Below are 26,424 nucleotides of genomic sequence, written 5' to 3' on the forward strand. Positions count from 1 at the left end.
GAAATGGGAAACAAGAACAGTGGTGTCATTAGCTTGCGTACCCCTGAAACTTATACTAGTGTCTCAGTAACAGTTTACCAATACCAGGAAAGTTGAGGAGCTGAAATTGGGGTTGAAGGCCCAGCAAACATGCTGCTCAGAGGACGTGGATCAACAAGTGTTAAAAGACTTGTCACCCTGTGAGTATTTTTCACGACAGTTTGATGAATCCCTGGATGTAATGCAAACAGCTCAGTTTGTTGTATTTATCAGAATGGCTTTCCAGGATTTTACAATAAAGGACTTCCTCACTCTTTTGCACTTAAAGGAGAGAATGAGAGGTGAGGATATTTACAATGAGTTTTAAAAAAATGTCTGCGAAAATTACATCCCCATTCGTAAACTGGTGGCAATTACTACAGATGGGGCCCCAGCAATGCGCGGTGTGCATGTTGGTTTTATAGCACCGTGCCGTAATGACCCTGATTTTCCCGACTTCCTGAATTATCACTGTGTAATTCATCAGCAGGCCTTGGCTGGGATGGTCATGTACTTTTCTCATGTAATGACACTGGTGGTCAAACTGATAAACTTGATTCGAGCAAAAGTGCTTCAGCACCGCTTATTCAAAGCATTATTGGATGAGCTCGATGCTGCTATGACCTGTTTGATATGCTAGTTACAGTGTTTTCTTGGTTGAATTAATTTGAAAGTTTGACAAAAGCATTTTATTTAATTAAAATACAATTAGCCCAAATAAAGGGCCTCAAGTTGGAAGTACAATCTGAACTGTTTATTTCTCTAAGTGGTTTAGTAGGTCGATCTTGCTTTTCACTAAGGCCTAGGTAGGGGATCTTGCGTTTAAAAAGGTTGGTGACCACTACTCTACAGCTTCCTCTCAAAGCTTATTCTGTATATGCACTATCCTCTGTGTAGAAAAAGTTGCCCTTCAGCCCTCTATTAATTATTTCTTTTCTTGAAATGTGTGTCCTCGAGACACGCTGGAAATAGTTCTAGTCCTTTGAAATTGTATCTATTATGTTTGCTGTTGGAGGCATGCAGGGAACCTTGTTTTAACCTCAGGGAACATCTACATTCCTTCATACCTGGATAAATTTCTGTTCTAGTTACTAGATGACTCTGATACATCAACGTCTTTGCATCCTTTGTCCTGTCCAACACTTTCAGTTGCCATGTTGCACATCTGAATGGAAAACCCTACAAAAAGTGTGGGTATGATCCAGCCCATCACAGGTAAAGCCCTCCCAACCATTGAGCACATCTACATAAAACGCTGAGACAGGAAAGCAGTGTCCATTATCAAGGACCCCACCACCCAAGACATGCTCTCTTCTTGCTGCTGCCATCAGGAATGTGGTACAAAATCCTCAGGACTCTCACTACCAGGTTGAGGAACAGTTATTACCCTCAACCATCTGGCTCTTGATCCAAGGGGCAAAACTTCACTCAACTTAATTTGCCTCGTTGCTGAAATGCTTCCACAACGAATGGCCTCACTTTCAAGGACTCTTCATCTCATGTTCTCGATCTTTATTGCTCATTTATTAATTATTATTTTTGTATTTGCGCAGTTTGTTGTCTAATGCTCTCCGGTTGAACACCCTAATTGGGTAGTCTTTCATTGATTCTGTTAAGGTTATTATTCTAAAGATTTATTGAGTATGCCCACAAGAAAATGAATCTTAGGGTTGTATATAGTGACATGTATGTATTTTAATGAAATGTACAAACGTTTGTACTTTAACTTTGCTTCTTTCTCTACCATGGTGCAATTCCCTCTTGCAATTTTCACTTGTGCTATCTCCTGCTTTATTTCTGACTACTATCTCTACAGATCAAAGCATCTACTGCTCAACTTGGGTGTTGCAGTTTTCATTTTCAAATATTGTTAGGGCTTGTAAGTTTTGCTTGACCAAGACTTTGCATAATTAAAAAAACACCAGCAACTGATGTTGTATGTCTAAACACGCAGACTGGAACTCATCTCCTTAAGTATTGCTGAATCCTTATTTGTTTGCTTAAGCTTTGGCGGATGCCTACAAGATGAGAATTTTTTCTACTTCATACCATGTGTCATTTACAGTACATATATTTAAAACCAAGATATTGGTCCCTTCAATTTAACCTCCTACGGAAGGGCAGGAGATGATAGTCAGTTCCAGAGTGCCTAGGTGCAACTTAAGTAGCAGCAGTACCCTCAATGGATACGATTAAGTATTCCTATTTCAGCCTGATACAGCTAAAAAGCACAACTGCTTCCAAGGCCGGTACAGTCAACAAAGATGTCTTAATATGTTTAAACGAAGTATCGCTGCTTAAAACCGACGGAAACAACACCGATTGTGGTTGGAAACGCCCACGTAGGATACCTAGGAGGAAGCACAGGTGTAGAGCGGGGTTATAAGTGCGTTTAAAGAAATGGGGTTTTTTAAACTCCCTATACCAACTACCTTGCTGGGAAATGTGTAATCTCTGGTGAATAAAATTGATTTCAGAGCTAGGGTGCTGAATCAGAGGGACATTAGGACCTCATGTGTCCTTTGTTCCAGGGAATCCTGGTTAACTCCTTCCGTACCGGATGCAGTGATTCAGATCAACGGGTTTACTATACAACATCAGGATAGATCTATAGAGTCTCTCAAAAGCAGAGGTGGAGGAGTATGTCTCATGATCAACTCTTCTTGGTACACAAATATATCAGTGCTGTCCCAATTCTGCTCACCAGACATGGAATATCTAGCAGTAAAATGCCGTCCTTTTTACCTACCATGAGAGTTCTCTGGGTCATTTTGGTAGCAGTTTACATTCCTCCTCAGGCCAATGTCAAGCAGGCTTTAGATAATCTGAGCAATGGAAACAACATGCACAAAACAGTGCACCCTAATGCCTTCACCATCATTTTAGGAGATTTTAACCAGGCCAGTCTGAAAAAAAATCACTAAGCAACTACCATCAACAGATCACTTGCAATACCAGAGGAAACAACACACTGGACCATTGCTACACCACCATCAAGAATGCCTACTGTGCTATTCCACGCCCTCACTTCGGGAAGTCTGATCACCTAGCTGTACTTCTACTCCCTGAGTATAGGCAGAGGCTGAAGACTGCAGCACCAGCAGTGAGGACCAAGAAAGTTTGGACAAGAGAAGCACAAAAGGACTGCTTTGAATTGGTGGACTGGATTCTATTCAGGGATTCATCTTCGAACCTGGATGAGTATGCTGCAGTTGTTACCGACTTCATTAAAACCTGTGTGGATAAATGTGTGCCTACAAAGTCTTGCTGTACATTCCCAAATCAAAAGCCGTGGATGAACCAGAAGGTACATTGTCTGCTGAAGGCTAGATCTGTGGCATTCAAGTCTGGCGACCCAGGCCTGTACCAGAAAACCAGCTATGATTTGCGGAAGGCTATTTCAAGGGCAAAGAGACAATTTTGTACGAGGTTGGAGGCAACATTGGAAGTACGGCAACTCTGGCAGGGTCTGCAAGACATTGCTTCCTACAAAACGAAACCCAACAGCGTGAATGGCAGCGATGCTTCACTACCAGAGGAACTCAACGCCTTTTATGCACGCTTTGAAAGGGAGAACACTACAGCTGTGAAGATCCCTGCTGCACCTGGTGACCCTGTGATCTCTGTCTCAGAGGCCGATGTTAGGCTGTCTTTAAAGAGAGTGAACCCTCGAAAGACGGAAGGTCCTCATGGAGTACCTATTAAGGTTCTGAAAACCTGTGCCAATAAACTGGTGGGAGTATTCAAGGACATTTTCAACCTCTCACTGCTATGGGCGGAGGTTCACACTTGCTTCAAAAAGGCAACAATTATACCAGTGCCTAAGGTGAATAATGTGGGCTACCTTAATGACTATCATCCAGTAGCACTCACATCGACAGTGATGAAATGCTTTGAGAGGTTGGTCATGACTAGACTGAACTCCTGCCTCAGCAAGGACCTGAACCTGTTACAATTTGCCTAGCACCACAATAGATCAATGGCAGACACAAACTCAATGGCTCTCCACACGGATTCAGCCCACCTAGACAACACAAACACTTACGTCAGGATGCTGTTCATCGACTATAGCTCAGCATTTAACATCATCATTCCCACAATCCTGATTGAGAAGTTGCAGAACCTGGGCCCCTGTACCTCCTTCTGCAATTGGATCCTCAACTTCCTAACCAGAAGATCACAATCTGCGTGGATTGGTGATTACATCTCCTCCTCACTGAGGATCAACACTGGTGCACCTCAAGGGTGTGTGCTTAGCCCACTGCTCTACTTTCTATATAAACATGACTGTATGGCTAGGTATAGCTCAAATACTGTCTACAAATTTGCTGATGATGTAATCATTGTTGGTAGAATCTCAGATGGTGATGAGAGGGCGTACAGGAGTGAGATATGCCAACTTGTGGAATGATGCAGCAGCAACAACCTGGCACTCAGTGTCAGTAAGATGAAAGAGCAGATTGTGGACTTCAGGAAGGGCAAGATGAAGGAACGCATACCAATCCTCATAGAAGGATCAGAAGTGGAGAGAGTGAGCAGTTTCAGATTCCTGGGTGTCAAGATCTCTGAGGATCTAACCTGGTCCCAACATATCGATGTAGTTATAAAGAAGGCAAGACTGCAGCTATACTTTATTAGGAGTTTGAAGAGATTCAGCATGTCAACAAATACACTCAAAAACTTATATAGTTGTACCATGGAGAGCATTCTGACAGGCTGCATCACTGTCTGGTATAAAGGGGCTACTGCACAGGACCGAAAGAAGCTGCAGAAGGTTGTAAATCTAGTCAGCTCCATCTTGGGTACTAGCCTACAGAGTACCCAGGACATCTTCAGGGAACAGTGTCTCAGAAAGGCAGCATCCATTATTAAGGGCCTCCAGCACCCAGGGCATGCCCTTTTCTCACTGTTACCATCAGGTAGGAGGTCCAGAAGCCTGAAGGTACACACTCAGCGATTCAGGAACAGCTTCTTCCTCTCTGCCGTCCGATTCCTAAATGGACATTGAATCTTTGGACACTACCTCACTTTTTTTTTATATACAGTATTTCTGTTTTTGCACATTTTTTAAATCTATGTATACTGTAATTGATTTACTTGTTTATTTACTTTTTTAAAATTTTATCATTATTCTTACTTTTTATTCTCTGCTAGATTTTGTATTGCATTGAACTGCTGTTAAGTTACAAATTTCACGACATATGCCAGTGATAATAAACCTGATTCTGAGTGGTGGGCATACAGCGATACAGAAATAGTGTGGGGTAGAGAGTGGATTCCTTCGTACAATCCTGTCACTCCCAAGGTATAAAATCACAAAATTACACAAATCATAATGTGTGTAATTTTGAAAATGATAAACCTTCTTAAAATTAGCTTTTTTTACCCAACTAAAATTTATATATTTATTGAGATACACCATGGAATAGGCCCTTGGCACTTCGAGCTGCCCGCCCAATGACCCCCAATTTAACCCTAGCCTAATCACAGGACAATTTACAATGACCAATTAACCTATCAGCCGGTCTGACTTTGGACTGAGGGAGGAAACCAAAGCACCCGTACGAAACCCACATGGACATGGGGAAAATGTACAAGTTCCTCACTGACTGCGGTGGGAATTGAACCCGGGTTGCTGGTACTGTAAAGCGTTGTGCTAACCACTGTGTTACCATGCCACCTCGTTGTTCTGTACCTGAGAAAAGTTCGGGCCACCTGCAGGTGAGATTATGTGAGCAAAGGCAAACAAGGAAATGGTCCCAGGAACTTGATGTTGCCTTAATCTTCTTAGGTTGGTATTTGCTTATTTTACTTGTTACCAATTCTCTAATTAGCAGTTGTTGCCAACTGATGGTAAACTAACAGGTGAAGCAAGTGATTAGGAGGACAAATGTTATGAAAGCTTTTATTATGAGGGAATTTGATTAGAAGAGTAAGGAAGCCTTATTGTAATTGTGAAAATTGGGGAAATCACACCAGTGGTATTGTGCACAGTTTTAGACTCCTCGGCATAGAGCAGAGGTTCCCAACGTTTTTTCATGGCATGGAGCCTTACCATTAACTGAAGGATCCATGAATCCCAGATTGGGAACTACTGATATAGAGGGAATGCAACGATGGATCACCAACACACATCAAAGTTGCTGGTGAACGCAGCAGGCCAGGCAGCATCTGTAGGAAGAGGTGCAGTCGACGTTTCAGGCCGAGACCCTTCGTCAGGGCTAACTTCATCAGGATGGATGGATCACCAGTCTAGTTCCAGGATGACATGTTTGCAGTACGAAGGAGTGACTGAGTAGAAAGAAACTGTACTTTTTGTTGCTTAGAAGGATGTGAGAAACAATGTTTTTATTTATTTTATTTGGAGATGCAGCGCGGAACAGGCCCTTCTGGCCCAGTGAGCCGTGTCATCCAGCAATCCACCTATTTAATCCTAGCCTAATCACAGGACAATTTACATTGAGCAAATAACCTGCCATCAGGTATGTCTTTGGTCTGTGGGAGGAAAACAATACATACACAGGAAGAACATACAAACTTTCTTACAGAGGATGCCGGAATTGAACTCTGGACTCCGCCCTGAGCTGTTATAGCGTGGCACTAACCACTGTGCTACCGTAGATGTTCTTAAAGGTTAGGTGCAGGAAAGATGTTTCTGCTGATTGATGTCTAGAACCAGCAGGCACAACGTGAGAACTAGTGATAAGCCATTTAAAGCTGAGGAGAAGCTCAGTATTGTGTTAATTTAAAACAAAGTTTTAGATATTTTGGCATTAAGGGAATTGGGGGATAGGGTGATAGTGCGGGAACATAGCATTGATGTGGAAGGTCACCCTTGATCTTGTTGAACGGAGGAGCATACTCAAAGGACCATAAGGTCTACTCCAGTTAATCTTGTTGAATCTTACTGTTGATGATTCTGTGGCCTTTAATTTCAATCCTCTGTACAGACTTAGTCCTTCTTGTTCAGTATTGTTATAGAGTCATACAGCATGGATACAGCCCATTCAGTCCACCAATCCGTGATGATCAGTGGGCACCCGTCCATATTAACATAGAGAAGATATTAATCCCATATTCCATCAATTGGCCCTTAGTCTTCAATATGCTGATAGTTCCAGTGCTCAGCTGGACAACTGTTAAATGGACTCTATTTCCACCACTACCCTGGTACAACCATACAATCAGTACAACCAGATACCCACTGCTCTTTTGGTTTAAAAGGCCCCCCTCAGATCCACAAGTAATCTCTCGCCCCTTACCTTAAATCTATGTCCTCTAGTTTTATTCACCTCTGCTAAAGTGAAAAGATTCCTGCAACTTTACCCTAGCTGTACCTCTTATCATTTTATATCTCTGAGTTTGTATTTGTTGATCAAGTTCACATCTCCTATACCAATTCTCTGATTGCTCATCTCTGCTGTTTCAAAATGAGCTACCATGAGTCGACAGAGAAACCTGACAAGGGTCCAGAGCAAGAGTGTAACCTAGAAGCTAGAGCCAAGTTATGTTGGACTGATGTCGGGAAACACTTCTATGCACAAAGGATGACAGGAAATTGAAATTTTTCTTTCAAAAAAATTTCTCTCGAGGTTGCATGGTACATGACCATTTTAGCATTAAAACTAAAGGATATTTGTTAGGCAAGGAAATTAGAGTAACAGAACCAATATGGATAGTTGCTAAGATCTGGAATGAATGGCAGATTAGCTTCACTGTTAGGTTAGCATAGAACTAGGGGACATAGCCTCAAAATGCGGGGCAGTAAATTTCGGATGGAGATAAGGGAGGAATTGCTTTTCCCAAAAAGTAGTGAATCTGTAGAATTCTCTGCCCAATGAGGCAGTGAAGGCTACCTCAGTAGATATACTTAAGACAAGGTTAGATGGATTTTTGCATAGTAGGGGAATTAAGGGTTATGGGCAAAAGGCAGTTAGGTGGCGAAGAGTCCATGGTCAGATCAGTGGTGATCTTATTGAATGGAGGAGCAGGTTCAACAGGGCAGGTGGCCTACTCCTGCTCCTTGTTCTTATGTTCAAGGAGTTGAGTGGACTTTATTATAAGCATTTTGCACCTTTTATACAGCAACATCTGATCAACAAAAAAAGCCTCAAAAAAGATGGCTTGCCAGCTGTGTTATCTTGCTGCTGTGACTTTATTCTCTGAAGAAGTGTAGTATGAATCAGAATCAGGTTTAATATCATTAGTATACGGTATGTCATGAAATTTGTTGTTTTGCTGCAGCAGTAGAGTGCAATAATAATAAAAATCAATAAATTACAATGAGAAAAAATATATATGCACACAATTATAATTAAACTAGAAGTGCAAAAATAGTGAGATAGTGTACATGGGTTCATTGTCCATTCAGAAATCTGATGGCAGAGGGGAAGAAGCTCAAGTCATGTTTGTCATTTAACTACATACATGTACACTGTGAAACGAGACAACGTTTCTCTGGACCAGGGCGCAAAGCACAGTAATACATGTAACATGCAATCAGTAAGGATAAAATCAGCAGATGAATGACACGTAAATAACAAACTAAAGTGCATAAATTAAATATTGTAAGGTATAGAACAGATTAACCAGTGACACTTCAAATACGATGCGGCAGGGATGTATTGCTAAAGGCCTGAGGGAAGAAACTGTTTCCCATCCTGACCGTTCTTGTTTTTATGCATTGGAGTGCCTGATGGTAGAAAGCCAAAGAGAGGATGCTGGATGGATGAGTAGGATCGTTGATAATACTAAGAGCCCTGCGTACGCAGTGTTCCTAATAAACATCCCCAGTGGATCGTAAGGAGACCCCCAATGAACCTTTCTGCCATTCTCACAGTCTGTAGGGACTTGTGGTCTGTTGCTTGGCTGCTCCCAAACCAGATGGGGATACAACTGGTCAGGATGCTCTCAACGGTGCTCCTATAAAATTCAGTTAAGACGGGGAATTTTAGGGTTCTGAAAACGTTAACTGGGTGTCTTCATGCTCCTGTTTATTGATTATTCATGCTGAATCAAAATTCGAAAGGCCATCTGTGTTTAATTTGACATAATATAACTAATACAATAGAGGACTTGGACAGATTAGGAGAATGGGCAAAAAAGTGGCGGATGGAATACAATGTTGGAATGTGTGTGATCATGCACTTTGGTAGAAAGAATAAAAGCATAGACTATTTCTAAACCAGGAAAAAATTCAAAAGTCTGGGGTGCAAAGGGACTTGGGAGTCTTCATGCAGGCTTCCCTAAAGGTTAACTTGTAGGTTGAGTTGGGGGTGAGGAAGGCAAGCGCAATGTTAGCATTTGTTTCGAGAGAACTGAAATATAAAAACAAGGGATGTATTGCTGAGGCTTTATAAGGCACTGGTGAGGTCTCACTTGGAGTATTATGAGCAGTTTTATCTTAGAAAGGATGTGCTGACACTGGAGTAGGTTCAGAAGGAGGTTCATGAAAGTGATTCCAGGAATGAAAGACTCCTTGTATGAGAAGTGTTTGAAGGCTCTGGGCCTTTACTTGCTGGAATTTAGAAGAAAGAGGGGGTTCTTATTGAAACCTATTAAATGTTGAAAGACCTAGATAGAGTGGATATGGAGGGGATATTTCCTCTTGTGTATGAATCTTGGACCAGAGGGCACAGCCTCAGAATAGAGGATTGACCTTTTAGATTGCAGATGAAGAGGTTTCTTACTCTGACTCCTCATCTTTTTTTTCTCCAATCCTGATGAAGGGTCTCGGCTCAAAACATTGACTACTCTTTTCCATAGATGCTGCCTGGGATGCTGAATTCCTCTAGCATTTTGAGTGTGTTGCATGAACAGGAGTTTCTTTAGCCAGAAGGTGGTGAATCTGTGGAATTTGTTGCCACAGGAAGCCATTGGGTATATTTAAGGTTGATCATTCAGGGCGTGAAAGGTTACGGGGAGAAGGCAGGAGATTGGGACTGAGAGGGACATGGATCAGCCATGATGAAATAGCATGGCTAAATAGCCTAATTCTGCTTCTATGTCTTGTGGTCTATAAGTAAGAAGATATCAGATACTAATGTAGACTAAACCAATTTGGATCACCTCCATGTCAGGCAAAAATGGAATACCATAATCATGAATTAACAAGCATTCAGAAGTTATATTTGTTAAAATTATCTTATTCAAATAAGGTCATGCTCGGGATTGTTGTTTGTGCACAGGACTGAACGATGTGATGAACTCTGTCCCTCATGGTTGCTGCATATAAACAGCTCTGTTTTCTCTTCCAGTTACCTCCTGAATCCATTCACTGTGCTCACCTGTGTGGCAAAATCAACCTGTGCGATCAACAATGCAATTGTTGCCATTTTTATTTTAGCCACCGTGAAAGGTGAGAATTGCTTATTTCTTTGTCAGTCACGCAATATGCAATATCTATTTCTTGGCAGTTGATCAGTTGTACGTAATCATAAGCTGAGATGAATTTAAACACCAGAGATCCTGCGGCTGTTGCATATCTTGGAACACATGCAGAATGCTGGAGGAACTCAGCAGGTCAGGCAGCATCTGTGGAGAGGAATAAACAGTCGAAAGTTTGGCGTGAGGCCCTTCAGTGGGGCAGTAAAGGAAGGGGGAAGAAGCCAGAATAAGAAGGTGGTGGGGTCGGGGGGTGAAGGAGTACAGACTGGCAGGTGATAGGTGAGACCAGATGAGGGGGAAAGTAGGGGGGATGAACTAAGAAACTGGGAGGTGATAGATGGAAAAGGTAAAAGGCTAAAAAAGAACAAATCTAATAGAAGACAGTGGACCATGGGAGAAAGGAAAGGAAAAGGGTGGTGATGAGCAGTTGAGGAGAAGAGAACTGGTAAGAGGGGAGCCAGAATTGGAAATGGAAAAGGAGAAGTGGGGTGGGGGAGAGTGAGAAATCAATTTTCATGCAGTCAGGTTGGAGGGTGCCCAGAAGGAATATGAGGTGTTCCTCCTCCAACCTGAGAACATCCTCATCATAGCAGTAGAGGAGACCATGGACATATGTCTGAATGGGAATGAGAATATGTCCATGGTCTCCTCTACTGCTATGATGAGGATGTTCTCAGCTTGGAGGAGGAACACCTCATATTCTCATTCCCATTCAGACATATGAGGTATTCCTCCAACCTGAGAACATATCATAGCGGTAGAGGAGACCATGGACATATGTCTGAATGGGAATAAGAAGGTGAATTGAAATAGTAGCCACTGGGAAATCCTGTCTTCAGTGCCGGATGGCACAAAGATGCTTGAGGAAGCAGTCCCCCAATCTACGTTGGGCCTCACTGTTGTAGAGGAGGCCACACCAGGAGCACAGGATTTACCGGTTATTCTCTGAATGCTGGTGCCACTTAGAATTTCATTAAGGTGAGGTAATAATAAATCAAATTAAATGGGTTTAAATTGGTGGAATTGCAGAGATGAGGGAAGGAGTAGCCTTTGATGTGATATTTTAGTTGTCTCGCCTTACTCATAAAATCTTGACAGAGACCCACTTCATCGGGGTTGGTGACAAAAACTGTTATCCCGGTATTGAAGCTGGATGCAGGTGTTGTAGGTTCCTCCCGAATTACAAAGATGTGCCAGAGGGTGGGTTACGGGCCATAGTAACTTATGCATCTGTGGGTACGTGGAGAATAGTAAGCGTACGAGGGAAAATAACCTACAGTGGAAGAATGGGTTTGGTGGGGTCGCTTTGAAAGCTAGCATGGACTCGCTAATGTTATAAGGTTGGCCTGGTTAAATTTGTGATTCCTTCTTGTCTCTACTACAATAAGAATTGGTCTTTAACCTCTTTTGGTCAATCAGGCTCCCTCTCTGCTATATCAGCATTCAGTAGCCACTTTCTGTACAGGAGTGTATCTGATAAAGTGACCATTGAGTGTATGTGTGTGGTCTTCTGCTGCTGTAGCCCATCCACTTCAAGGTTCAACATGTGCCTTTAGAGATGCTCTTCTGCACACCAAACCACTGTGTGACTAATGAAGATCAATGAGGGAGATGCAATGGGAAGAAAATGGTAACATTCAACCTGTGAGCATAAAATCAATCTCAGATGTCACCTAGGACATCTAGCTTGGCAAACACAAAAGATTCTACAGATGCTGGAAGTGCAGAGCAGCATACACAAAATGCTGGAGGAACTCAGCAGGCCAGGCAGCATCTATGGAAAAGTACAGTCAATGTATTGGGCCAAGACCCTTTGGCAGGACATTTAGTTTGGCTATTAGTTATGATAGACAGAGACAGACTGAATAAGTGATCTGTTTTACTTAGGAGAGAGTTCAATGTCTAGGAAACAGGAGAGTGTTGAGGAAAAATATTCTCACACTAAGGTAAGCAGGCATTTGAAAGGCAGTGCAGACAAAAGCTCTCACCACATTTCAGAAGTAGCTGAGTGAGCACTTGAAGAACATTCACCTGCAAGGATCAAGCATCAACTTTCAAAGCTGGAGCGTCAACTTTATTCAGCATATACTGTATACTCAGTGCCCATGTTATTAGGTACCAACTGTGTGTTTTATATGTTCGTGGTCTACTGATGCCATTTAGGAGGGAAAATGGAAAGTAAATATACAAAGCATTTCATATTTTGGAATAAAGCATTTAATTGTTCAAATAATGGAAAGAAAATTAAGAATCTGAAATGAGAATGCAAAATATTTCATTGTAATAAGCTAGTATCTTGGGAGATGTGTATTTGATCTAACCTTGCAGAGTCCTTTGAAAATGTTTTCAAAACATTGACTTTTCTCGTTGTGTTCTGTGTATTGTTCAATAAGGCAGCATTTTAAAATTGTCTGGAGCTTTCAAATGTCTCTCAAATTGAATCAACCTGTTTTCTGATTTCAGGAAGTGCCTTTATTAGTGCGATATTCTTGTCCTTGGCTGCATACCAATCTTTATATCCCATGGCGTTGTTTGCCCCTGCTTTGCTGTACCTAGCACAGGTGATGTATTTTTAATCAGCGATTTCTTATGACTGATGGGTTTTCAATACAGCCAATTCCTTTCCCAAAAGGTTCATAAACAGCCCCTGAGGTGGTAATGGGTTAGTTAAACTGTGTGTAATGTGGTCTATGACCTGTAGACAAGAGCACAGTCAAGTTCAAAGTCTAAGCTGTGCTGTACTACATAAAGGCTGTGCTGGACCTACAATAATTATGCTTAGACAGCATAAGCATACTCAAGTGCATGTTAGCACATTAAGTGAAGAATGGCTTGTCATGCACTCCTGAATCAGTGTTCTTGGGAAAGAATGTTGGACTATTTGTTTATACAATACTGTGCAAAAGTCTTAAGCACATATATGTAGCTAGGGTGCCTAAGACTTTTACACAGTACTGTGGTAATTTTATGTATGGCACTGTACTGCTGCAAAAAAAAAAATTCCCGACGTATGTGAGTGATGATAAACCTGATTCTGATATGGGTGTCTATTGTGGACTGAGAGTGGGAAGGGGGCAAGGAGAGGAGAATCATGGTTGTGAAAAGGGGAAGGGAGAGGGGAGGGAGCAGGAAGCACCAGAGAAACATTTTGTAATGATTGATAAATCAATTGTTTGGAATTAAGTGACTGCCTGGTGTCTCAGGGCTGGGTGTGTCTGCAACTGCACCAACCCCCTGCATCTGGCAGTCCTTCGCTGCCACCTGTCCCACATCCCTCCTGCGCACTCCACCCTCACCATTCCCAGCATCCTTTGCTCTTGCCAGATTTACAAACTCACTCCCCGGGGGCTCCACATTGACAAGTATAGTACTGTGCAAAAGTCTTAGGCACCCTAAATATATATATATATGTGTCTAAGAGCTTTGCACAGTACTATATATTAAAAGTTTTCCACATTTAATGCCCTGATTTTCAAAAACATTTCAATTAGCTAGCATGAATTGAAAAAAACAATTTATTTTTAAAAGTTATTTCAGCAATATAGACTTGAATCTCTGTAATTATGACACATTATTGATTAGAAATTAAATTTTTAAACCTACCGTGTGTGGTCAGTTAAGACCATAAGTCAGAAGAGTGTAATTAGGCCATTCAGTGCATCGAATCTTCTCCACCATTGGATCATGGCAGATTTATTTTTCCTCTCACCCCCATTCTCCTGCCTTGTCTCCATACCCTTTGACGTCCTTGCTAATCAAGAATCTATCAACTTCCACGTTAAATATACCCAGTGACTTGGCCTCCACAGCTGTCTGTGGCAATAAATTCCACAGATTCATCACCCTCTGGCTAAAGTATCTCCTCCTCATCTCTGTTCTAAATGGACATCGTTCTATCCTGAGGCTGTGCTATCTGATCCAGATTCACCCACTACAGGAAACATCCTCTCTGCATCCACTCTATCCAGGGCTTTCAATATTCAGTAGGTTTCAATGAGATCCCGTCGTTCTTCGAAACTCTTTTACTGAGCTGTCCATGCCAAGCAAGTCTTGGGATTGATCTTGGTTAGATAATTTTAACCAATGCAAAGAATGTGTGTGGTGCAATTGGCTCCTTGTTTTTGGGCAAGTGATCAGAAACGATATTCCAGATTATACTCAGTGATGTTCTTGGGGATTAGCTGAGGGCAGCAGTACACCAGTGACATAATATTTCTCCCTCTACCACTGACAAAGTCCAAAGTAAATTTATTATCAAAGTACAGATACGTCACCATAAACAACCTTGAGATTCATTTTTTTGTGGGCATTCACAGGAAAATAGTAAATACAATAGAATTTATGAAAAACTATAAATAACAAAGTCTGATAAGCAGTCAATATTTAAAAGAAAGCTGATCGTGCAAATAATGTGAAGAAGTAAATAAATAATACTGAGTTGTAGATTTTTTAAAAAGTGAACCGGTAGGTTGATGAATCAGTTCACTGTTGAGGTGAGTGAAGTTATCCGTGCCAGGTCCGGAGCCTGATGTTTGTAGGGTAATAACTGTTCCTGACCCTGATCGTGTGGGACCTAAAGTTCCTGTGCCTCTTCCCTGATAGTACTCGCCAGAAGAGAGCAAGAAGGGGTCTTTGGTGATGGATGCTGCTTTCATGTAGCAGTGCTGCTTGTAAATATGCTTTGCCTGTGATGGAATGGGCTGTCAGAGTAACTTGCTGAGGCCTGCTGAGATTAAGATTTCCTTATGATTTGAGATGCCACCGACTTCTGAGGTTTACGGAATTATGTATTAGCATTGACAGGCGAGATGGAGAAGAGAAAAAAGTTGAGGGAAAGATCTTCAGTTTGATGGACTGGATCCCTCTGAAGAATGAGGTTACAGAGATGTTAGTTGATATCATAATTTGGTTCCAGCAAGCTCCAGGGATGTTCATCAGCTTAGCATTTGTAGCTGTGAATTAGACCATTTGGCCCATTGAGTCTCCTCTGCCATTTCTTCATGGCTGATCCATTTCCCTCTCAGCCCCAATCTCTTGCCTTCTCCCTGTAACCTTCCATGCCCTGACTCATCGAAGATTGATCAACTTCTGCCATATCTCAATAACCCTCATGTCCTGACAAATCAAGAATCTTTCAACCTCTACCTTAAATATACCCAATGACGTGGCCCCCCACAGCTGTCTGTAGCAGTGAATTCCACAGATTCACCACTCTCTGGTTAAAGAAATTCCTCCTTGTCTCTGTTCTAAAAGGACGCCTCTCTATTCTGAGGCTGTGTCCTCTGGTCTGACTCTCCCCCTTGAATCACCTGCAAGGAGTTCTTTCCTTGTAGCTGGTTCCCTGTGTACCCTGCTTCCCGAGTTTAATCACTTGGGATGGCAGAGTAGAGCTACTGCCTCACAGTCCCAGTGATCCAAATTCAGTCCCAATCTGTGTGGAGTAAACATATCCTCCCTGCATCTGCGAGGGTTTCCCCTGACTGTTCCAGTTTCCTCCCTCATCCTAGACAAGCTGGTTAATTGGTCATTGTGAGTTCTCCCTTGTGTGGAAATGAATGGTAGAAGTGAGGGGAGTCGGCGGGAATGTGGGGGGGGGGAGTGAAATTGGATTAGTTTAGGAATAGCAGAAATGATACTTGTTTGCTGTGAACAAAGAAGGCATAATTTTAAGGTGATTGGATAAAGTGTAGGGGAGATGACAGAGGTAAGTTTTTTTTACACAATGAGCACATGGAACCTGGCAGGGATGGTGGTAGAGGCAGCAACATTAGAGTCATTTAAGAGACTCTTAGATAGGCACATGGATGAAAGAAAAATGGAGGTATATGCAGGAGGGAAGGATTGAACTTGGAGTAGGTTAAACATTCAGCACATCATGGGCTGAAGGGCCTGTATTGTGCTGTAATGTTCTATGTCCTAAAGCAGGGATTTCCATCCTTTTTATGACATGGACTAATATTATTAAGCAAGGGGTCCTTGGACCTCGGGTTGGGAACCTCTGCTCTAAAGGAAATACTGCCTTTAGCATGAAGTTAGCGTTAGCTGACGAGCGAACACTTCCCTGGTGAGCAACTGGAAATGGCATTGTATGCACTAATAGTCAGGGGAATTGGGAGTTCAAAACTCATCTTCAGATTTAAGAACAACTTCTTCCTCACTGCTATTGGACTTCTGAACCAATCCCCTCTTTCTCACCCCCTTCCCGGTGGTACAGCTACATCCTTGTACTCTTAACTCCGCCTCTGTCAGTTACCCTGTTATTGTCACTTAAGGAATTCTTTTTGCCCTACTTCAGTCTTTGCATCATTCTGCTGTTTTTCACTTGTCGTATTTATTATTACCACATGTACAGTTAACACTGTGAGCTTGATGTCAATAAGGAATTTCATTGCACCCTTGTGTACATAATGATGAGCTAATCTAGATCTGAATCATATGGAAAGGAAATGAGTTTTAATATCAGAGGAGACAAATCCATTAAGTCTCATTAACCAGGCTCCCTTACCTTTTAAAGCAAATATCTGAGTAGATGCCATAAGATGGTGTGATAGAATTTTAAGAGACATTTAAGAACTTGCATTTTGACTAAATATGTCAATGACATTGAAAATAACTGCCCCCTTGACAGCCGAGTGATGCTCTTGTATTGATTCAAGATTCAAATTTATTCATCACATGTACATCAAAACATACAGTGACTGCGTTGTTTGTGTTAACTGCCAAAACACCCGGGGGTCTGCTTGGGCAAATTGATACAATATAATAATGGACCATTGAGTTTGAAAATGTAGATGTGCTTAGAAAAATCACATGCACTATGTTTCCTCATAAAATGTTTTCTCAATTCCAGATCCTGCTCTGTAGTTTAAGGATGTAACCATCGTTCCTATATTATTAGCTACTGCAGTGGATCTGAGGTACTATCTGGGCAGAATAAAAGGACCTTCATTCTGTCTCAAATGTACCTGAGCTAAAGGTCCTCCAAGCATATAGCAGCACTTTATCCAAGTGTTTGATGGCTTTGGGGCAGTACTCAATGGAGTTCTTAAAGTTGAAGAGGTTTCTCATTGAGATCTACAAAATACTGAAAGACCTAGATAAAGTGGACATGGAGGGAATGTTTCCATTATTAGGAGAGTCTAAGATCCAAGGACACAGCCTCAGAATAAAGGAGTCCCCTTTAGAGCAGAGATGAGGAATTTCTTCCTGCAGATAGTGCAGCAGTTTCTAATCTGGAGTCCACGGACCCCTCAGTAATGGTTGGGGGGGGGGGTGGTTCATGGCATAAAAAACATTGGGACCCCCTGAGATAGAGGTTTAGCTGTGGAATTTATTGCCACAGAGGGCTGCGGAGGCCATCATTGGGAGTAGATGACAGAGCCTATTAGGTTCTTGATTGGAAAGTGGATTCAAGGTTACGGAGACAATGAAGCTGAGAAAAAAATTCAGCCGTGATTGAATAGTGGAGCTAATTTGATGGGCTGAATTGCCTAACTCTGCTTCTATATCTTGTGGTCGGAATATCCATACCATTTGCAAAAAACAGTATTTTTAAACATTTGGTGAAAAAGAGCACTGAAGTTATACCTAAAATTCTTTTTTTATATGTTGCTACAGAAAAACCATGTAACAGTGAGTCTCCATAGTACGACTTTCCTGGCACTTTTGCTCAAATATGCAGTCATGTTTATTGGCTGTTTGCTGATCAGCTTATGCTTGTCGTTTTTCTTGCTGAGTTCGTGGAGTTTCATTCCTTCTACATATGGGTTCATGTGAGTTTTTCTTTTTAAAAAATATTCTAAGACAAAGTGTCAGCTGATTTCTGAAATCATTACTTCCAAAATTATAGTCTTTTTTTTACAGTAAGGTGTGTGGTAACAGTTGTTGTCTAAGGTTGAAAGGGAATGGAACAGACATTTGAGAGGCCAAGAAAACTCCTACAGGTTTTCAATCACCTTTACAATTGATTAACCTGTAAGAGGTAATGGGAACAAAGTGAACTTTCAAAGATATACCCACCTTACTGTCTAGCCACAAGTCAGAAACAAAACGGAAATTCTCTTATTTAGAGTTTATGATCCTCACATTTAAGGCTGTTTAATCAAAGTTAAGCCTCCACTACTTAGACACCAGGGCACCATCTCAGTCAACCAATAGCCTCACCTGAGCCAAATTATATGTAGTCATTCATTTTCATCCTTGGATATCCAGGACTGTTTACACCTTCTTGTCCTTTAATCTCGCTTTCAAAAGCAGGTGAGTTGCATGTCACGTTAAAATAACAAAAAAAAACAAAAACTAAGCCAGCCAATTTCAAATTTTAACAAAGGCCTAGTAAGGTAACCACTCTAGTTACAGGTACAGGCATTCAAAATTTATTTTAATTATTTAGTGATACAGCGCAGAGTGGGCCCTTCTGACCCTTAGAACCAGGTCGCCAGAACAACCACTGACATACCCGATTAACCCTATTCTAATCACGGGACAATTTACAATGGTCAATTAACTTACCCGGTATGTCTGGTGATGAGGGCTTTCAGGAGCGAGATATACTATCTAGTTAACTGGTGTCACTGTAACAACCTTGCACTCAACATCAGTAAGACAAAAGAACTGATTGTGGACTTCAGAAAGGGTAGGACAAGGAAACACACACCAATCCTCAGAGAAGGATCAGAAGTGGAAAGAGTGAGCAATTTCAAGTTCCTGGGTGTCAGTATCTCTGAAGACCTAACTTGGTCCTAGCATATTGATGCAGCTATAAAAAAGGCAAGACAGTGGCTATATTTCATTAGGAGTTTGAGCAGATTTGGTATGTCACCTAAAACGCTCGTAAATTTCTACAGATGTACTGTGGAGAGTATTCTAATTAGCTGCACCACCTTCTGGTATGGGGGAAGGAATGGGCACTGCACAGGACTGAAGTAAAATTAGTCTGCTCCCTCATGGGCACTATTCTCCATAGTGTCCGGGACATCTTCAAAAAAGTGACATCCATCATTATGTACCCCCACCACCCAGGACATGCCCTCTTCTCATTGTTACTATCAGGAAGGAGGTACAGAAGCTTGAAAGCACAAGCTTAATGACTCAGGAGCAGCTTCTTGCCCTCTGCCATCTGATTTCTGAATGGGCATTGAATCCTTGAACACTACCTCACTTTTTTATATTTCTGTTTTTGCACTACTTATTTGATTTGACTGTTTAAAAAAAAAATATATATATATATACACATATGCACCCATGCATACACACACACTGTAATTCAGTTTTTTCCCCTGTATTATCATGTATTGTATTGCATTGTGTTGTTGTTGTGCAGTTAGCAAATTTCACATATATGCCGGTGATGTTGAACCTGATTCCGATTCTTTGGACTGTGAGAGGAAACTGGAGGACTAGGAGAAAATCCACACAATCCACAAGGAGGGTGTACAAAGACATCTTACAGAACGGAGCCAGAATTGAACTCCGGACTCCAAAACGCCCCAAGCGGTAACAGCGTCGCGCTAACCGCCACACCACCATGGCGCCAAAATTTCCGGTCATCATATTCATGATCATTCTGTTTTTAGCCACAGGTAGTTGTGTTTTGCAGACTGCTTGACACATTGCAGCTGCAAGAGGCTGGGGAGGACTGAATCCATAAGGTGAATGCCTGTAGTATTGGTGTTGGTCAGGAAGTGCAGAAGTGCTTCTTCCAACTGGTACATCAAAGTTCAAGTTCCAAGTAAAATTATTATCAAAGTTACATATATGTAATCATGTACTATCCTGAGGTTCATTTTCTTACAGGCATTTACAGGAAACTGAAGAAATGCAGCAGAAGTTATGAAAAACTATAAGACTGACAATCAATCGATCTGCAAAATAAGTAAAATTGTGCAAATAATAATAAAAAATAAATAATACTAAGAACATGAGTTGTAGAGTCTTTGAAAGTGAGTCTGTAGGTTGTGGAGTCACAACCCAGAAAGCACCTTTATCCCTTCACCCATCAGGCTCCTGAACAGTATGGATAACTTCACTCACACTGGACTGATTCCGCAACGTATGGATTCACTTTCAATGACAATACAATTAATATTCTCAGTATTTATTTATTTTATTTGCTCAGTGTGTCTTTTATAAATTAGTTGTTTGTAGTTTTTGATTACTTTGTGTTTCTTTGTTCTACTGTGAATGTCTGACAGAAAATAAATCTCATGGTTGTATATGGTGACATATACAGTACATAATTTGATAATACGTTTACCTTGAACTTTGAATTACCTACTCTTGTGATGTCTTCTGTCCCTTGATTGACCTCTTCCATCTTCTCACCATTTTCACCACTTGCCCAAACAACAAGAGCCATGCAAATTATAGAAGGAGCACAAGAGCTCTAATAATTGTTAAATATATTTAGAGGTACATTTTTACTAGGTTTTGTACATGGCATTAAGTTAAAGTGAGAAAAATGCATCTTTCTTCCAGTTTCCTCTAAGCCATTCTCTGAGTAGCACTTTGGCAAAGCAGATATCTCGGCTGCTTCCTAGCTCCAACAACCCAGTTTTGATTCTGACTTCCTTGTGTTGTCTGTGTGGAGTTTGCATATTCTCCCTGTGACACCGTGGTTTCTAGCATCCCAAAAACACATGGTTACTTGCCAGCTGTAAATACCCCCGAGTGTAGGTAGCAGATAGGAGAATCAGGATGAAGTTCATGAGAACGTGAGAAAGAGCAAATTACAAAGAAATAGGGGAGTTGAATTGCCGTGAAAATTAGCATAAATTCAGTGGGCTGAATGGTTCCTTGTGATGAGAAAGGACGAAATTAGTGTGAATTGGCTATTAAATATCACTAGGCATAAGTTTGTGAATAAAAGCTAAACCCATTTTAACACCTAAAATCTTTTTGTTTCTTCTAGCCTTTCTGTTCCAGACCTTACACCAAACATTGGTTTATTTTGGTACTTCTTTGCCGAGATGTTTGAGCACTTCCGGCTATTTTTCGTGTGTGTGTTTCAAATCAACGTATTCTTCTATACTCTTCCATTATCCGTGAAATTAAGGTAAGATTTCCTTTACTATTTACGATGTTAACTCCATTTTTTGTTATAATGACATAAATTTGCTGAGAAAGCAACAACTGTGGAATGAGAAACAGTTCAGGTCTGAGTTTCCGTAAACGCACCTTTGTGGTGCTTTATTTTAGACCATAAGATGTAGGAGCAGGTTAGGCCACTTGGCCCGTCGAGTCTGCTCTGCCATTTCATCATGGCTGATCCATTTCCCTCCCCAGACATTGTTGTACATTGTTCCACAAGTATTGCCATCCCTCTCATACATCGTCCATACATCCTTATACACTAAGAGCATGACTGCTGGAAAGCTGTTTCGATGAAGTGACCATTCCCAGTACATTCTTTGCCGGACTTTAGTATCAGGTTACTGCTTGCTATTATATATATATATATATATAATCTCTATGATCTCACCCACCCTGCTCATGGACTATTGGTCCCACTCCAATCTGGGTGGAGGCTACGTGGCATCCATGCCAGGACCACCAGACTCATAAACAGTTACTTTCCCCAGGCAGTAAGGCTGATCAACACCTCCACCCACTAACCCACCCCATCACCAGTATCATTCCCTGTCAGAGTCACCTTGTGTACAGCCACTCCGAGCCTAGCATCACTTTATGGACATATAATCAATCTATGTATATATGCTATTGTATGTAATTATATTTATTCTGTTTTTTTATTTTTATTTTGTTCTTTGTCTTTTGATTTTTGTGCTGCATAGGATATTGAGTAACAATTATTTCACTCTCCTTTACACTTGTGTACTTGAAATGACGTTAAACAATCTTGAATTTTATGCCAGTGTCAAACACGCTGTCAAATTAAACTGAATCCCTTCCACTTGTACAAGATCCTTATCCCTTCCTTCTCAGCATATTCATGTGTCATTGTAGTATCTGCTCCCAGTAACCAGTTCAGACTCTTACCACTCTGCAAAAAAAAACCTTACCCCGTTCAGTACATCTCCTTTAAACTTTCTCTCTCTCACCTTGAGTGCATGTCCTCCAGCAATTGACATTTACCAAGAGCACAAAGAAAAAAAACTCCTTTGTTCACTGGAAGAAGAAATCTATATTTGTACCATCACGGTGGAGGGTAGTTCTTATATTTCATTTATAATGAATGGATCATTTGAGGTGATCCTTAACCTATCTTTTAATTCATTCTGTTGATGGAAAGGATGACTTAATAAAGCAAGCAAGAACAGCCCACTCAAATACTCGTTGTAAATTACCATTCTTTAGTTTGTAATGAATTATAAAAAGATTAATTAACTGCCAGAATTATGTGGCATCGTGTCAGCTGTTGGGCATTTAATGTTCAGAACTGACTGCAGTGCGTGGGTTCTACATCTGTTGGCTTATCCATAGTTTTTGTTTTTACTAAACTGTTCCTGAATGATGTATTACTCTGTATTCATTTTGCAGAGATCATCCCATGTTCTTCATGTTCATTCAGATTGCAATCATTGCAATTTTTAAGAGTTACCCGACTGTAGGTGATGTAGCACTGTATATGGCATTCCTACCCATGTGGAATCACCTTTACCGATGTAAGTATAAAACTGAATTAATATGTCTGACACTAACAATATGTTTCTTTCTCTGTAATATTTCTTGCCGATCAAGCAGATCTCCACAGGGAAATGTCACCTCCTATATCATCAATCCTACAGTATCTTACTTTCTTTCTCAATCTTTTTTATTAAGTTTCAAATTGATAAACATAACAATGATAATGATACAAAGAGATCAGAATTACATTAACGTATACAGACACAGACTCTGAGTAACACGTAATTTAAGCCTCCCAATCTCTTAATAACTGAACATGAAAAAGACTCAAAAAAATTTTATACAAAGGATAAAATCCCCCTACACTAAAAAAAACAAAACAAAGGCTGGACTGCCATGTTTCATCGGTTAAAATCATTATTTTTTTATTAACTGCGCTCCTCTATACACAAACAAAAAGTTATTGAAAGGGACTCGGAAAAGATCAGCTTACATCATATGAAAATGCTGAATAAATGGCCTCCAGGTTTCTTCAAATTTAACCGAAAGATTGATAGTACCACTCCTAATTTTTTCCAAGTTTAAACATGTTATAGTTTGGGAAAACTATTGAAATGTAGTAGGGGGATTAGAATCTTTTCATTTAAATAAAATGGATCTTCTGGCTATTAATGTAACAAAGCAGTCAAACGGCAAGCTGAAGGGAATAAATAATTAGAGTCCATCACTGGTAATCCAAAACTTGCAGTAATAGGATGAGGTTGTAAATCAATACACAAAACTACTGAAGTAATATCAAAAATGTCTTTCCAATATTTTTCCAAAAGAGAGCAAGACCAGAACATATGTGTCAAGGAAGCTATCTCAGAATTACATCTGTCACAGACAGGATTTATATGGTAATAAAAACGAGCTAACTTATCCTTGGACATATGGGCCCTTTGAACCAGCACAGTATCTTAGTTACATGATGGCTTTTTGTACAAGCCAGCAGTGGATTAACAACCAGGTTAACATTGGAGAGCAATGTTGCAGAGTCTGAGCTACTTCAGCCTCTCCATGTAATCACAAATCCTCATTCTTGGAACCATTCTGGCTAATCTCTGAAATCTCCAAAGCTTTGAGACCCTTCCTAATATGTGGTGCCTAAAACTAGTCGTCGGACTCTGGATGGAGTTGTAATGCTGTTTCATAGGGGTTCATGATAATTTGCTGCCTTTGAACTCTGGATCATTGCGAATGAAGTCGGGTCCTGTTCTTTTCCACTCTTCCTCATCTTATTGACGTATCTGTCAGTCTAACACTCTCACGCTATAACTCTGGGATCTGATGTGGGTCAGTTATCAGGCTCTCGAATGGACCTCTCATACAGAGGTGAACTTTTGGGCTCACTACCTACCTCCTTACGATTTTTGCTCTTTATCATCTATTTGTACTGCACACTTGATGGCATACTGTGCCAAAGTCTTAGGGCCATGTAAAAAAAAACTCTAGAAAGTGAAGAGGCTTTCAAAAATAATGAAATGAAACATTTCTAAATATCAAAAAGTTTACTATAAAGAGCAGTAAAGAGTAAAAAATCTAAATCAAATTAATATTTGGTATGACCACCCTTTGCCTCTAAAACTGTATCAATTCTCTTAGGTACATTGTCGTGCAGTTTTATAAGAAAATTGGTTGGTAGATTGTTCCAAGCATCTTGGAGAACTTGCCGCTGTTTTATCTATGGGGATACAGTGCAGCCCTTCCAGCTCCTCAAGCTGCACAGACCACATTCCTCTGATTTAACACTAGCCCAATCATGGGACAATTTACAGTGATCAGTTAACTTACCAACCAGTACACCTTTGGACTGTGGGAAGAAACTGGAGCACCTGGAGGAAACCCACATGGTCACAGGGAGAGCGTCCTTCTGCAGACTTTGGCTGCCTCGGTTGCTCCTGTCTCTCCAGGTAATCCCAGACAGTCTCGATGATGTTGAGATCAGGACTCTGGAGACCATACCATCTGAAATCATAAAAAATCTAGGGTGCCTAAGATTTTTGCTCAGTATTGTACATTTTATTCTGCATTACTATTGTTTTACCCTATATTAGCTCAATGCACTGTGTAATGATTTGACCTGTATGAACAGAATTCAAGGCAAGCTTTTCACTGTATCTTGGTACGCGTGACAATAATAAACCAATTCCAATAAAATAAACAGGCTAATAAGTTTCTTTTTCTTTCATGATCAAGTGACCTAAGTGCTCATCTTTGAACCTTTTACATTCTAGCAAAGCAGAAACAGTTATCCTTCAAGTCTGTTGAGTAAAGCAAATGGCTTTTTGGTTATGATGTACTGTCATGTTGGTGAGCAGCAGGCTTATCTCTCAAGCTCTGATCAAATTCAGTGCAAATCTGCAGCATTGCAATTATGCAAAGGAAAGATACAGTAACCTCTCCTGTTAGCTGTAGTAGGACTGAGATTGATTGCCTCTTGCTTCAGTATTTAAATTAAAGAGGCCAGATAAACTATGGAAAAGACGAGCAGCTTCAAGTTACGGGATGTCAACATCTCAGATGATTTATCCAATATTGATGCAATTACAAAGAAGGCACATTAGTGACTACATTTCAGTAGAACTTTGAGGAGATTTGGTACGTTACCAAAGACTCTAGCAAGTGTCTACAGCTGTATCGTGGAGAGCATTTTGACTAGTTGCATCATCGCCTAGTACGGAGGGTCCAAGGCACACAATTGAATAAAGCTGTAGGGAGTTGCAGACTCAACCAACTCCATCATTGAAGATATCTTCAAAAGAATGTGTCTCAAGAAGGCAGCATCCATTCTTAAGGGCCTTCACCATCCAGAACATATCCTCTTCTCATTGCTACCATCAGGAATGAGGTACAAGAGCCTGAGGGGTCACTCAACATTTTAGGAACAACTTACTCCCCTCTGCCATCAGGTTTCTGAGCAATCGATGAACCCATGAACACTACCTCACTACCTTGCTTTCTTATTGCACAGTAATTTTTATTTTTATTGCATTGTACTGCTAGTGTATAATCAACTTCATGGCATCAGTGTTAATAAAATTCATTCTGATTCTAAAATTGTTTGTACTTTTCAGTCCTTCGGAACATCTTTGTGGTATCGTGCATGCTGATCTCCTCATCAGTGTTGTTCCCAGTTTTGTGGCATCTTTGGATCTATTCTGGAAGTGCAAATTCCAACTTCTACTATGCCATTACCTTGGCATTTAATGTTGGGCAGGTAAGAGGATAGGGGATCCTGGTGTTCAGGTCACAGAATTCCCTAGCCAAAAATTTGAGAAACAGTGTTAGAATTTGCTCTCTCAAAATTTATGAGTAGGGTGGGGGAGAAATTAATAAACTGCTTGACACAGCTTCATGTTAGGGAAAGTCATGATATGGAGCATTTTCTAAGAA

General features: G+C 40.8%; 1 protein-coding gene across 3 annotated transcripts in view; it reads left to right on the forward strand.

Moving 5' to 3' along the window:
• Positions 1-26,424, forward strand: part of pigu (phosphatidylinositol glycan anchor biosynthesis, class U) — a 68,337-nt gene that overhangs the window by 34,804 nt on the left and 7,109 nt on the right. For all 3 annotated transcript variants that reach the window (XM_072243363.1, XM_072243369.1, XM_072243378.1), the window contains 6 exons: positions 10,275-10,375; positions 12,868-12,965; positions 18,022-18,176; positions 21,314-21,457; positions 22,903-23,027; positions 26,106-26,248. In XM_072243363.1, the coding sequence (XP_072099464.1) occupies positions 10,275-10,375; positions 12,868-12,965; positions 18,022-18,176; positions 21,314-21,457; positions 22,903-23,027; positions 26,106-26,248 (766 nt within the window). The remainder of the gene's footprint in view (positions 1-10,274; positions 10,376-12,867; positions 12,966-18,021; positions 18,177-21,313; positions 21,458-22,902; positions 23,028-26,105; positions 26,249-26,424) is intronic.

This window comes from Mobula birostris, chromosome 2, assembly GCF_030028105.1.
Source record: "Mobula birostris isolate sMobBir1 chromosome 2, sMobBir1.hap1, whole genome shotgun sequence".
NCBI lineage: Eukaryota > Metazoa > Chordata > Chondrichthyes > Myliobatiformes > Myliobatidae > Mobula > Mobula birostris.